The sequence below is a fragment of the Hyperolius riggenbachi genome, chromosome 2 (genome assembly GCF_040937935.1).
Source record: "Hyperolius riggenbachi isolate aHypRig1 chromosome 2, aHypRig1.pri, whole genome shotgun sequence".
Classification (NCBI taxonomy): domain Eukaryota; kingdom Metazoa; phylum Chordata; class Amphibia; order Anura; family Hyperoliidae; genus Hyperolius; species Hyperolius riggenbachi.
Window position 1 is genome coordinate 296,851,940 of NC_090647.1, and position 13,565 is coordinate 296,865,504.

A 13,565-nucleotide genomic window follows, 5' to 3' on the forward strand; every position below is an offset into this window, starting at 1 on the left:
TAAGGGGGGCTGGGGGGCAAGAGGGACAGCATCTGGCTGCTTATACTAAGGGGGGCTGGGGGAGCAAGGGGGACAGCATCTGGCTGCCTATACTAAGGGGGGCTGGGGGAGCAAGGGGGACAGCATCTGGCTGCCTATACTAAGGGGGGCTGGGGGGCAAGGGGGACAGCATCTGGCTGCCTATACTAAGGGGGAGCAAGGGGGACAGCATCTGGCTGCCTATACTAAGGGGGGCTGGAGGAGCAAGGGGGACAGCGTCTGGCTGCCTATACTAAGGGGGGCTGGGGGGCAAGAGGGACAGCATCTGGCTGCTTATACTAAGGGGGGCTGGGGGGCAAGAGGGACAGCATCTGGCTGCCTATACTAAGGGGGGCTGGGGGGCAAGGGGGACAGCATCTGGCTGCCTATACTAAGGGGGGCTGGGGGGCAAGAGGGACAGCATCTGGCTGCCTATACTAAGGGGGGCTGGGGGGCAAGAGGGACAGCATCTGGCTGCCTATACTAAAGGCATGGACAGAATCCAGCTACCTATACTGAGGGGTCATGAACATATTCAGCCCCCCATTGCTGCCTGGGACCTTATATTTTCTCATGCCTGCGATCCCATGTACAAATGCAACTGTACTGGGAATGCACAAGTATGGTCCTCAGATTCCCGTTACCACAAAAACAGACCTGCAGGAAAGGCTTTGTATTACTGGGCATGTGCGGATGATACTTGCATAAACCCAGTATGGTTGTACACAGACAGGAGTGCAGCCGCAAGGAAGAAAAGGGTCCCAGGCAGCGGTGAGGGGTCTGAATATGCTCAGAGGGTCCCAGTGCAGAAACAGTGGACACCAGAACGATTTAAAGGACAACTGTAAAGAAAGGGATGCGGAGGTTGTCATATTTATTTCCTTTTAAACAATACCAGTTGCCTGGCAGCCCTGCTGATCTATTTGGCTGCAGTAGTGTCTGAATCACACCAGAAACAAGCATGCAGCCAATCTTACACAGATCTGACAAGAATGTCAGAAACACCTAATGTGCTGCATGCTTGTTCAGGGGCTATGGCTAAAGGTATTAGAGGCAGAGGATCAGCAGGATAGCCAGGCAACTGGCATTGTATAAAAGGAAATAAATATGGCAGCCTCCCTATCCCTCTAGTTACAGTTGTCCTTTAAGGTATTTTTTGTGTAATGTTCACTTTAAGACTTTTTGCTTGGGGGAAAAAGTGTGTGTAAGTTTGGAGGTGAGATGTTGGTGGTGAAGGGGGGGGGGGGGGGGGGGCGGCTGGTGACAGCGGGCCTTGGGCGGTAAAGGGTACAAATCCGGCCCTGCAAACCATGAACTGGGGATAAAATTACATATTTCCACAAAGGTTACAGCTACACTTGGCACAAGTTGCGGATTCCAATACATACAATACAATGCAGTAACTTAAAGGGTTCAGAAGGTTTAATTTTCAGACCCCCAGTTGGCCCCAGCCAATTTTGTGGAGAAGATTATACCAGGAGAATCCATTCCAATGTTTTCCTCTTGAGAATTATACATATCTTTCAGTTTAGATAATATACATTTAGTACCAAATCAGCTTCACGTAGCCAATGATCAGGCTGGGGTACTAAATACCCCTTTTGTGGGGACATGTACTTTAAATCCACTCTGTAGTTAGTTGCTGCATATTTCACTAGTGGTAAGTATGCATACTGTGTAGTCATATCACTCCAGCAGCACTGGCCACTGCCAATGAGGGGGCATTTCCTGGCGTACGTTAAAAAGGGGCGCTGGGAAAAAAGGGCGCCGGGTTTTTAACGATAAGCATGGATAACGTTTAAAAATGTATTGTACTGTATTTCGTTTAAAATTAATGTTTTTTAAAGTTATAAATCATTACATAATGTGCATTAAATCGGCAATTGTAAAAACGTTAATCTTTCGTTTAAATAGTGAAACGTATAATAACGTTTAAAAAAAAAAAATTACTAAGTAACCCTCCCTGTACCTACCCCTAACCCCTAGACCCCCCTGTTGATGCCTAAACCTAAGACCCCCCCTGTTGGTGCCTAAGTAACCCTCCCTGTACCTACCCCTAACCCCTAGACCCCCCTATTAGTGCCTAAACCTAAGACCCCCCTGTTGGTGCCTAAACCTAAGACCCCCCCTGTTGGTGCCTAAACCTAAGACCCCCCTGTTGGTGCCTAAACCTAAGACCCCCTGTTGGTGCCTAAACCTAATACCCCCCTGTTGGTGCCTAAACCTAAGACCCCCCTTTTGGTGCCTAAACCTAAGACCCCCTGTTGGTGCCTAAACCTAAGACCCCCCTGTTGGTGCCTAAACCTAAGACCCCCCTGTTGGTGCCTAAACCTAAGACCCCCCTGTTGGTTTTTTCGTTTAAAAATAATGAAAAAAAAAAAAAAAAAAAAAAAGTACTGTTTTTCGTTTAAAAATAATGTTTGGAAAAAAATATTGTACTGTTTTTCGTTTAAAAATAATATTTAAAAATGTATAAATCATTAAATAATGTGTAATCATGAGAAACAGTAATACAACATTAAGTCTCCGGGCGCCGCTTTTAAAACGTTAGTTTTCTCCGGCGCCCTTTTTTCCTATCGGGCGCCCATTAAACGATATTTATTATAGGAGTGAATGGCGGCGCCCGATTTGTCCACTAGCCTCAGGCGCCCGAATTTACTGTTTCCCATTTCCTGAGCTCTAGAAGGTCTCTGATTGGCTTAACATCCAGTTAGGCATGATGCTGTCCTCTACAGCACTGCTTTACATATTTCAAATACACATTTCTGAAAAGGATAAACTATTATAAGGTTACATAATTGTCTTTTAGTGAGCTTTGTAGCATCTGGCTATATTTTTATAATCAGGTTTAAGAATGGACAGCCTATTGATCTGAGAACCTCACCACCTGGCAAGTACAGAATACTGAATGAATATGGAATGCTGTCTTTGGAGATCCGCAGGTAATATTGTTGCAATGTGTATTTAGCAACAAAAATCTGTGTATATCTATGCATTATCAGTGATAACCACTGGGTGGCAATGTTAAAGCAGCAAAGATCTCTTATTGCATTTTGTGTCTGTAATAATAATAAGTAGTTTATTTATTGTATTTATAAAGCGTCAACATATTATGCAGCACTGGACATTAGTTAAGGTTACAGACATTATTTAGGGGTGACATACAGCAATAAGACAATACAGGAATACATGCAAACCAGATCACGCAGCACAGAATGAGTACAAGTTAATGCTTAGTCAGTCACTGGATGGGAGCATGGAGATTAGGCAAGTCTAGTTCACTCAAGAGTTCACTCAGATCAATAGGATGGGTGTACAGTAATGGAGGTGCATGAACAGGTAGGAGACATAAGGAGGAGGGCCCTGCTCAAAGGCTTACAATCTATCTAGCTGTTAATAAAACTTGATTGTAGTCTTGGTGTGCTACAGCCAAGAGAGCCATTACCATGAGGCTGATTAATATCTGTTTCTCCTGCATTCTACATTGCTGCCCACTAAGAAACTACAGTAGATTATGATAGCCTTTCTAAGAAATATAATTAGTACTTGTGAGAAAATGCTGCCAATATCAGTCATTTATTTAAATTTAGTCATTTTGCAGTATTTGTATTCAACTGCTTTGTTTACACAACACAAAAGTTGCACTGCTTTACTGCTTACTTCAGGAAAAATAGGGATTTACACAGAATAGATAAAGATCAATTAAAATTCACATAGGATGGTGAATGATATATGAGTACTCCACAGATATTACACTACATGAGCATTGCAGCACTGCGTAATATGTTGGCGTTTTAAAAATACAATAAATAAATAAATAATTGCTGTGTATATTGTCCAATGATATCCCAGCGCTCAGGTAAAGGAAACAAATATATAAATGTTATTTGTCAAAAGTACGTCAAAATACACTAAATGAGCCATGAGCATTGCTGTGTATACTGTATTGTCCACTGATAACATAGCGTTCAGGTAAAGGAAACAAAGATGTCGGCGCTATATAAATACTTAAATAATAATAATAATGCAGAGTGGCACAGAGCGCAGTCAGAAGAACTAAATATGCCTGCTTCTCCCTGCATCCATCACCAAGTCTGGGGCTTTCCCCAGCCTCCTGTAGTCCATCTGCTTTTTAAGAATACAGTAGGTCATTTACAAAGGGCTAAAATGTTTCTTGCATTCACTATTTATGATGGAAAAGTGTAGGGTTGGTGCCCTCTAATGGCAAGAAACAGTATTGTTCACCACCAAATCATGAACGTGAACAAGGCAATTTCTGAAAACAATAGTGGGAATTTATGTAAATTATAAGTGCAGTAAAACCCCTTTTATCCAGAACTCAGTTAACCAGAATTCTCAAGCAACCAGAAAAAAAATTCTGGACTTGCAGGATGCATAAATCTACCTTTACACTTTATACAGTAATAAACCTCTGTTACTTTAAGTTAAGTCTGTCCGTTGTCCTAATTTGTTTTTAAGTACTGTATTTTAACATTAATACAGAGTTTATGGTAAGTATCCAGTATGAAGTATAATACTGTTTTTTTTAGCTAGGCCTATTTATAAAATTGACTCTCAAGCAACCAGAAACTACACTTATCCGGCATCGGCGAGGCAGTATGTATGCACAGCAAAAACTCAAAGAGCAGAAAAAGTCTGGCACTATAGTTTAATAGTAGCATAGTGACACTGAATCGCAGAATACAAAAAATTGCATCGCAGGTGAATGTTTAACAAACTGGATGATACATCAGTGAAAACATATCATGATGAAAAGTGTCCAAAGGCTATACCTGGGTGATGGTGGGAGGCAGCGGGTGTGGGCGCTAGTTAGGTGCACGGCCTAACGACCGTTTCGCATGGCCTATGCCAAGCTTCTTCCGAGGTGAGTTCACAAAGTGTAAGAACGCCAGCGGGGTTAAATGCACGTCTAGCATGGGACGTGCTTCTGGTACGCCGGGAAAGACCCGCCCCCATATAAATGATTGGTCCAGACAGAGGTGCACTGTCAACAGGAACTGGTCAGTGGAACGCACGGCCATTCACTGTCAGCATCCTGTCAGCATCCTGCAACTTATTCACATCCTTCAATCCACCCAGGGCCAGATTTGTACATTCCAGCACTGCAGCCCCTTTGTCACCATCAGTGATCAGTGAATGTGCTGGGGGAAAACACAGATCAATAGCTCTCTACAACCACTGACACTAATCACTAGGATCATCAGGTGATAGCAGATGCAGCAGAGGACTCAGTGACTGTCATCACACCTCACTCCCAGGAAGTGAGGGAGACCCTGGAATTCAAGCTGCAGACAGTTTGTGTAGAGCAAAGCAGGATGGCTGTGGACCAGGAGAGATGATTTACTTTGACGTGAGGCCTCTTAAGTCTCCTGAGCCTTACTGCCCCTCTGCTTTTTCCACCCAAGGCCCTGGCCTTTCCTGGCCTTCCCAGGAATCCAGCCTTGATCCACCTCTCCCTGTTGTTAGTAGGCACTCTTTTCATTGCCCATAGATAGTGTTGCAATCCATATAGTGCATGCCTACCTAGTGACTGTCTATGTATGACTTGGCCCTGCCACTCTTCCCTCACAAAATTGCAAATAACATGGCCCACATGCAATTAACTTTTTTTTACTAGAAGATCATTTTTCATCTTCTCTTTTAAGTAACTTTTCAGCACTTTGCAATGAAAAAAAAAGTACCAAAAAAAGAAGTGGCAAGTTACTATCAAAATTATTGTTAGCGGTTTCTTGCTTGCTGGTAGTTTTAAAGGGATTTTATTAACACGTTGTAAAAATATCACCTAGGAGAAAACTTTTCCTGTGGCTCATATGCAATTAACTTTTTCTCCTGAGTTTTCTCATAGGAGAACATTTTCATCTTCTATTTAGAATAACTTTACAGCACATTGCAGTCATAAAAGTACCATAAAATAGGTAGATAAGTGCTATCAAAACTATTCTAAGTATTTACTTGCTTGCTGATGATTTAAAAGGCATTTTATTGGCACATTTGAAAATATCACCTAGCAGAAAACTCTTATTGCATATGGACCAATGTGTCTTGTGTGGGCGTTTTCTCTGCCAGGGTGAAGGAAAGGAGGAGAGTGTTGAGAAGCCAAAGACCATTTATGGTGAGGAAATGGGCACCTGGAATCCACTGGAGCAGAAACTTTCCATTTCTATATTTTATTTTTAAACAATGTTAAATTTAAATGGACATTTTCTATACCAGCATTTGTGAATTTTAAGGTAATCAAAATCTTTTGCCTGAATGCTGAATAGATGCACCATGGACGATTCTGCTGACTACAGTGTCGTGGCTACTAATGACTTTGGTCAGGCAACCTCCTTTGCTAATGTGCTCGTAAGACGTAAGTAAGCTACCGTAACTGCATTATATTCAGAGGTATGTAATTGGGAGATTACTTTTCTGGTTTTTCTGTAAAAAATAGCGTATACTTATGAAATACTGTATATCTGCTTATTAGCTTTTCCACCTGTCCCATGGGCCTCTTCATTAAGGCTTTTGGGTTATTCAGTAATCTTTGGCCTCTGTAGCGTAGTTTCCACACTTCTTCTCAGCTCCTCATCAGTTATAAATTCAGATCAAGTCATTTACAACCCATTTACAACTATGTTTCCAAAAATGTCTGAGTAATGTGTAAATTAAAGCTGAAAGCAAATTTGTAAATCCTAAATTTGTTTGATAATAATAAAACAAGAACATTTTCAAAACAAAACTAAAAATAAAATGTCCCCTGACCCCTTCTGTACATGACAAAAGCCAGTATTTGATGGCTGTGATCATCAACACTTTGAGCAGACATGATTTGGCAATCAAAATCACTGCAGCCTCAATCTCACATCTGCACATGACCTTCTTTTGTCCTCCTCTAGAATCACCTCCTCGCATTCACGTATACAAAATTTCTCATGTGCTTCACCCCTCCTCTGGTATCCCCTTCCACAACACAACAGTCACTCTCCAACCTTTGGTAACTTTAAACACTCCCTAAAAACTCACTTTTTCCTACAAGCATATGCTCTACTTTAAGCCATCCCTCCTTTGGCCAAGTTGTACTCTTTACTACTAGTAGATAACCTAAAATTAGTTTGCCGCTATGTATGAATATTGTATACTACCTCAGCTATGTGTAGACAGATGAACTGCATTACTTTGCCTTTTTCTCAGCAATGGTGGAATTTCACTTTGAAACTCATCAACATATTGTTTTTTGCAGCGAGTTAAGTTCTGTAAATAGCACACAGAATACCTTTGCATTGCTATACTATTATTTGGAGTAATAAGTAATTTCAATTACAATGTATTTATTTTCCAGAACACCAAGGATTAAAATCAGGCTGGGATTCAGTCTCCTATCCTTGTGAGTAAAACAGGATAAGTGTTAATACTGCATTTCTGATGGAAGCAAACATAAGGCTTAGGGCATTTTTATACTTCGAAATGCAATCATGATGGGGCGGAAGTTCCCTTTGGGTGCCAGCGTTTCTATTGTTATATGTCATCCCACTTCTGTAGGTAGATATGGGAGAAGTCTTATAAACACATGGGGGCAGCCGTGTGTGATGTATATGATTTATTTATATTAGGGCTGGCTCTAGCATTTGGGTGTAATTCTTTAGGAGATAGAAAAGGGGAAAGATGCGCCCAATGGATATAAAATCCTCTAAAAGCAACTAAAAATAAGGCAAATGAGGTGGCTTACCTCAAGGACGACAAATTCACATAAGATGAATTGTTTATTGGTACAAAGCACAGGCAACGAGAAAGCACAGGCAATGAGTTTTGCGGGAACTCTCCCACTTCCTCAGGCCAAATAAAGTGCCACTGAAAACTGATAGCCGCCTTCGGGGCGCCTCTTTAGGAGATGTTAATGTCTTGTTCAGGGATATCTGTTGATGCACTGTGTTCATGCATATTTATGTTGGAGGAACTGGGCAGCCACCACTTATTTCTTATTGGTTATTTGGTTATTTGTTAGCTGAAAATGTCTTGATGGTGTCAATTCTTTATCTGTACTTTCTGTTTACTTTATAAATAAAGAATCTTTAAGAAAAAAAAAATGCAATTGTAAACGTAGTGTGGTTGTGTTTTGCAATTTTGTCTGTGCAGAGGGAATCGCAGGCAAAGTGCAACATGCACAACGTTTCCAATTGTAAAAAATCGCAGCGCAATCATGACGCATATGTTTAAAATAGAACCGGTGATTTTGCATGCTTGCATTTTGTGCAATTGCGTTCAGAATCTAATACTATTAAAGCAAATCAGATTATAAAGGTAAAGGATGCCCTTAAGTCATAGGCTTTAAATCATGGGTTGGAAAAGATTGGATGAGGGCTAACACTGTATATTTGATGACCACTTCTACCCTCTTTCAATGAAAATAAGGCCTACCCTGAAAATAAGCTCTAGCTGGAATTTTGAGCATGTTGGAAATATAAGCCCTATCCCGAAAATAAGCCCTAGCGGAAGTTAAAGAGGAGGAAGAGGCAGCCAGTAAGTGGGGACGCAGTGGTGCAGTGCCAATCGGGCACTGATCCTGTCATCCCAGCACACAGCAAGGTTATCAGCTGTGTGCAGGGATGACAGGGCAGGTGAGAATAAGCATTTAATGCCTGAACTCATGTTATTATATTTCATAGCTTTATTGCCACCCTATGAAGGAGAATTCACCAGTGACTTAAAGCCAGTGTTTACCAAAGAGAAGGAATCATTTGCTTTATCCTGTTCGGTTTCCTCCAGTCTGGAAAGACATAAGCCAGAGGTGCAGTGGTTTAGGGATGGTACGTAAATGATTCTACTGAAATGCATTAAACTATACTAACAAGCAGTCAGCTGGCATTGGGCAGTACACTCTGTGAAAAGTACTACTGGGAGGGAGGAGGTGCCCCAAGATGTGATGTGTGGAAGGGATAATGTCAGCTGGATAAAACATAAATAAATAGGCTTACCTCTAAAAAAAAGGGGGTAGCCCAAATTAAGTAATAACATTTTTAATAGAAACCAGACACTTGACTGATAATGCGTTTCACGGATTGCAGACCACTTCCTCAGATCAAATAACAACAGTGTCTCAATACTAGCGATTTGCAAGCAGTATACTAGCGATTTGCAAGCAGATAGAGGCGCTCCCTGCTTGCAAATCGCAGGCAGTTCCTTCTGAGTACTTCTAAGACTTTATGTCTTGGTCTATCCAAAGCTGTCAGGTTGCACCTCAGACTCTCCAGGAGCTCAGTAATGACCTAGTGCAAATTTGGACGGTGACCCCAGGACACGATCTGTTGTTTCATTAGAAGCATCCCCCATGTTGTCAGTTGTCGGCAGGGCCGGATTACAGACCAGGCAACAAAAGCAGTCGCTTGGGGCCCCATTCAGAGTCAAAGGGGCCCCATCAGCACATAAACTAGCCCTCGCCATCCTGTCAGCGGTGGCTGGATGGTATAATGGTTAAAGGGACTCTGAGCAGTGCAGTAACTATGGAAAGATGCATATCATTTTAAAGCTCTCTTTCTCCTCTTTCCAATGATATATAAACGGCTGCCCTATGCCTTTTAGTTTTTGCTATTTTCGCGATCGAAATCGCGGCCACAGGACGACTTTTATCCAAAGTCGGCAGCTCGATTCAGCACAATGCAATGAAATATAAGGAACCCAGGGGGATATAATTACAAACATCATGCTGGTAGGTGTGAGGATGTAATTAATTAGTTGTGGGTATGCTTAAAGGCATACCCACAGGCACTGCTCGAAGTCCCTTTAAGGGCTCTGCCTCTGACACAGGAGACAAGGGTTCGAATCTCGGCTCTGTCTGTTCAGTAAGCCAGCACCTATTCAGTAGGAGACCTTAGGCAAGTCTCTGTAACACTGCTACTGCCTATAGAGCGTGCCCTAGTGGCTGCAGCTCTGGCCGTCAGGAGAAAAGCGTGATATAAATGTTATTTGTCTTGTCTTGTCAAGTGATGCCGCGCGCTGATGATTGTCTTCAGAGCCAGGCTCTCCTCCTAGGTCCCCCTCCTGCTACTGTGCGCCCTGCCGCTGCCCATTCCGCCCTGCCTTCCCACAGAGAACCACAGCTGCAGCAAGAATGATAGCAGCAGATGGCAAACGCTCACTCACCTATCCATGATCCAAGCGATAGAGATCCCGTCATCTGAAACTCATCTGTCTCTTCTACAATGCAGCCGCTCGCTCTGAACTTCCTGATTCTCACATCAGACAGGAAGTAGGAAGTAGTAATAGTAGTAGTAACAGAGCTGCAGCACTCTAGAGGAGACAGATGGGCTCCGGATGACGGGACCTCTATTGCTTGGATCACAATAGGTGAATGTAAGTCATCTGGTGCTGTCATTCTCCCCCGCTGCGGTTGCCTTCTCTGCTGGACTATCGTATTCACTGGGATGGAGGCTGCATGGTGGCTGTCTAGTTTGGGAGGAAATCGGTTGTTCGGTGGTGGGAGTGGTTATGTAATTCTGTCTGGGGAACGGATTCCGGTTTGGCGGTGTCCAGAGCTTTCTGCTATTGCCAGGCTGGAGATGCAGGGGGAAAGTACTGCTGCTGTGATATCTAGCGCCCTCTTCACAGGGGTGCCCCAGCCCCTGACTGCAAATGTCCCAGCCATTCATCTCTCACTCTGCATTTTGCCGCTGCTATTCCCTGCATTGTGCACCCACAGAGGAAAGCGGGCTGTTGTCCATAGCAACCAGTAGCTTGGCTGCCCCGGTGTGTGCGGCATGTTGCTGTGCAGCTGCATCTTCTGCTTCTATTACGATATGATGGGGGGCCCAAATCGGTTACTTTGCTTAGGGCCCCATTTAGCCTTAATCCGGCTCTGGTTGTCGGCCATGCATACAAGTATGTGCTGCCGTGCAATTAAATTTTGGCGAAATGGACCAGCCTGCCACATTACTTTTTCACTTTGGTTTCTGGGGTGATCTTTAATTCAGCCCTCTGTATGATGATAACTATTTAAAAATTATAGATATCCAGCTTGACTTTTCATACCATTGAGATGTGTTATCATATAATAGTATAGTATATCCGACTACAGATAATTTGAAAGGAAAAGGTCTGCTCTTTATCCAGATCTAAAACCAGCAAATGTTATTGTAGTCCAAAAACAAACGAAAAAAGTCGCTGTCTCATGCACGTACAAAAATACTTTAATACATTTGCGTTGAATACATGTGCATCGCACAACATCACTCAATAAAAACCAACAAACAGCTTAACAAAAATTGTCCCCCCCCCCCCCCTAAAAATACGATAATAAGATTTGTCTCAGGTTTTGGGCTTCAAAAGTACTGGCATGTACCGTATATACTCGCATATAAGCCGACCTTCCCGGCTCCAGCACAGGCGCAGTATCGGCTCTCCGCCTCAGAGATAGGCGGAAATAGCCGATCTTTGTTGGCCCGCTCTACTGCGCAGGCGCGAGTCTCCTGCGCCTGCGCAGTAGAGCGGACCTGATGGAGATCGGCTGTTTTCACCTATCTCCGTGCGGAGAGCCGCAACAGCGCCCCCGCTGGAGCCAGGAAAGGTAAATAAATCAGCACTTGTCAGGCTTGATGAGGGAGGATTCCGGGACACTTCAGGGGAGCCAGCGCTGGATTGCCTGCAGTACAGGGGAGCGGGAAGCCTGATTGGGACCCTGAGACTTCCCCCTCTGGAGGTGAGTACCCCCCAGGGAAACCTTTTTTTGTTACAGGTTCTCTTTAAGCAGATCTTTTCCTTTCAATTTGGAACTAGAGTGCCGTCTAGTCCGCTCCCCTGGCTATCTAATTGATTTTCAGCAAAGGTGGTTTAGATCAAATATCTACTATTTTGTACAAAAAATTTTAGCCTGACAGCTGACTTACGGAGTAATTTTGAGGGATGTTAAAATGACTGCAGCTAATAATTTTATAGGTAAATTTGAAAATGTAGGTACATTTTAAAAAAATTATATTTATTTTTATTTTTCAATACCCAAACTAATGACACATTGAATAAGGTCTATTTTAGGTTACTCATCCTTTACTGACTGATATGAATGCTGACCTCAATGTGTGATATACAGTTACGAACAAGAATCACATATATAAATCTGTAAAATAATATCATGTCTATTTAGTTTGCCAAGCATGATAACACATGAAAGCCAAATAAAAAATTACACTCACACTCGTTTTCTTTATAAAAAAAAAAATAAAAAAAAATGAACTGTTAAAAAAAAAATACGCTCACATAAACATAACAATAGGTGCCGAAGCTTTAGTGGTTTCCCCTAGGCATCCCATCAATCTGAATCCCACATTAACTACAATCATACACGAATAGTCTAAAATAAGAACAGGCTGCATGCAAGACTAATCATATGTGTATCTTATAAGTTTGTGTCTGAAATAATACTCAGAAACCCTTTCCATGTTGTCAGGAACATTACTAGAAGACACAGAGCGCAGGGAAGTAAGTTGTGTGGGTTGTGACGTGGCTCTCCGTGGATCTCCTGCTTTCAAAGAAGATGAGGGATTCTATACAGTCAGCATCCCGGCCTCCTCTGGACCACAGAAACAAACAGCTTATATGTTTGTAAAAGGTGAGCTTCAAATGCAGTTTTTGTTTTACATCAAGTACACTTCACGGTGAATTCTATTGATGGACTTTAACATGGACAAGAATCAGACCATCAAAAATATGTGTCTTTTTTACATTGAATTCTATGGGCAGTATAGGCGGTGGCCCAGTATAGAAAGTCTGCTGTAGTGGGCTCACTCATCTGCTCCCCACGTTCAAGCACTGATGTCACTCTTTTCTCAGTGCTGGAACGCAGTGTGCTGGTTAATGAGCCACAGGCCCACAGCCAGCACATGCGGCCCTTTCAGCACTTTGGGGGGGGCCCAGGGCCCCCGGAAGCCCTGGGCCCCTCACTGCAGTGTCAGTTGTCCCCCCCTGATGGCTGCCCTGTAGGTTGGGAGTACCTGTGGTAACATGTTCCAGATAAAAAATACATTCAAGAATCTCATATTTTTTCTATACATTAAATTTACATTTAAGTACTTCACTGCCACCAGTACAAGCGCCTCTTAGTTCTGGGCCTTTATTTTAGGGTTGAGCAAGCAAAATGTTCAATCAATATTATATTCCATATAAACAAAACACTCCCTGCAGATAGGTTGGTACTTTTTCAATAACACAGGCAGAAAAATGAGAACTATGAAATCTCCATACACCTAATCGTGTGCTATTACCATGCTTGCAAGAAACTATTATTATTTTGTCTTTCCAAAATCACCGCGCTTTAACACCCTGAAAAAGATATTAGAAATTGCACAAAGTGCCCAGTACTGCAAAACCAGTAGACAATAGACACCCCGTGCCGCACTCCAGGGGGTAGTGCCACCACCTTATAGGGACTAGTACTCGGTCTCCCCCTTTGTGGATGCACTCACCAAAAGCGCGTCTTGGGTCACTGCATATCAAATCCACAACTCCGGCCAGCCAAGAAGTAAAGCGTGGACCCGTCTCAGCACCTCAGTTTATTAAAA

General features: G+C 42.8%; 1 protein-coding gene across 1 annotated transcript in view; it reads left to right on the top strand.

The window, feature by feature from the left end:
- The window catches only part of MYOM3 (myomesin 3), a 117,139-nt gene that overhangs the window by 27,241 nt on the left and 76,333 nt on the right, over window positions 1-13,565 (top strand). Inside the window, exons 6-10 of the mRNA XM_068269003.1 lie at window positions 2,865-2,960; window positions 6,303-6,391; window positions 7,361-7,405; window positions 8,685-8,825; window positions 12,455-12,616. Coding sequence (XP_068125104.1) covers window positions 2,865-2,960; window positions 6,303-6,391; window positions 7,361-7,405; window positions 8,685-8,825; window positions 12,455-12,616 — 533 coding nt within the window. The remainder of the gene's footprint in view (window positions 1-2,864; window positions 2,961-6,302; window positions 6,392-7,360; window positions 7,406-8,684; window positions 8,826-12,454; window positions 12,617-13,565) is intronic.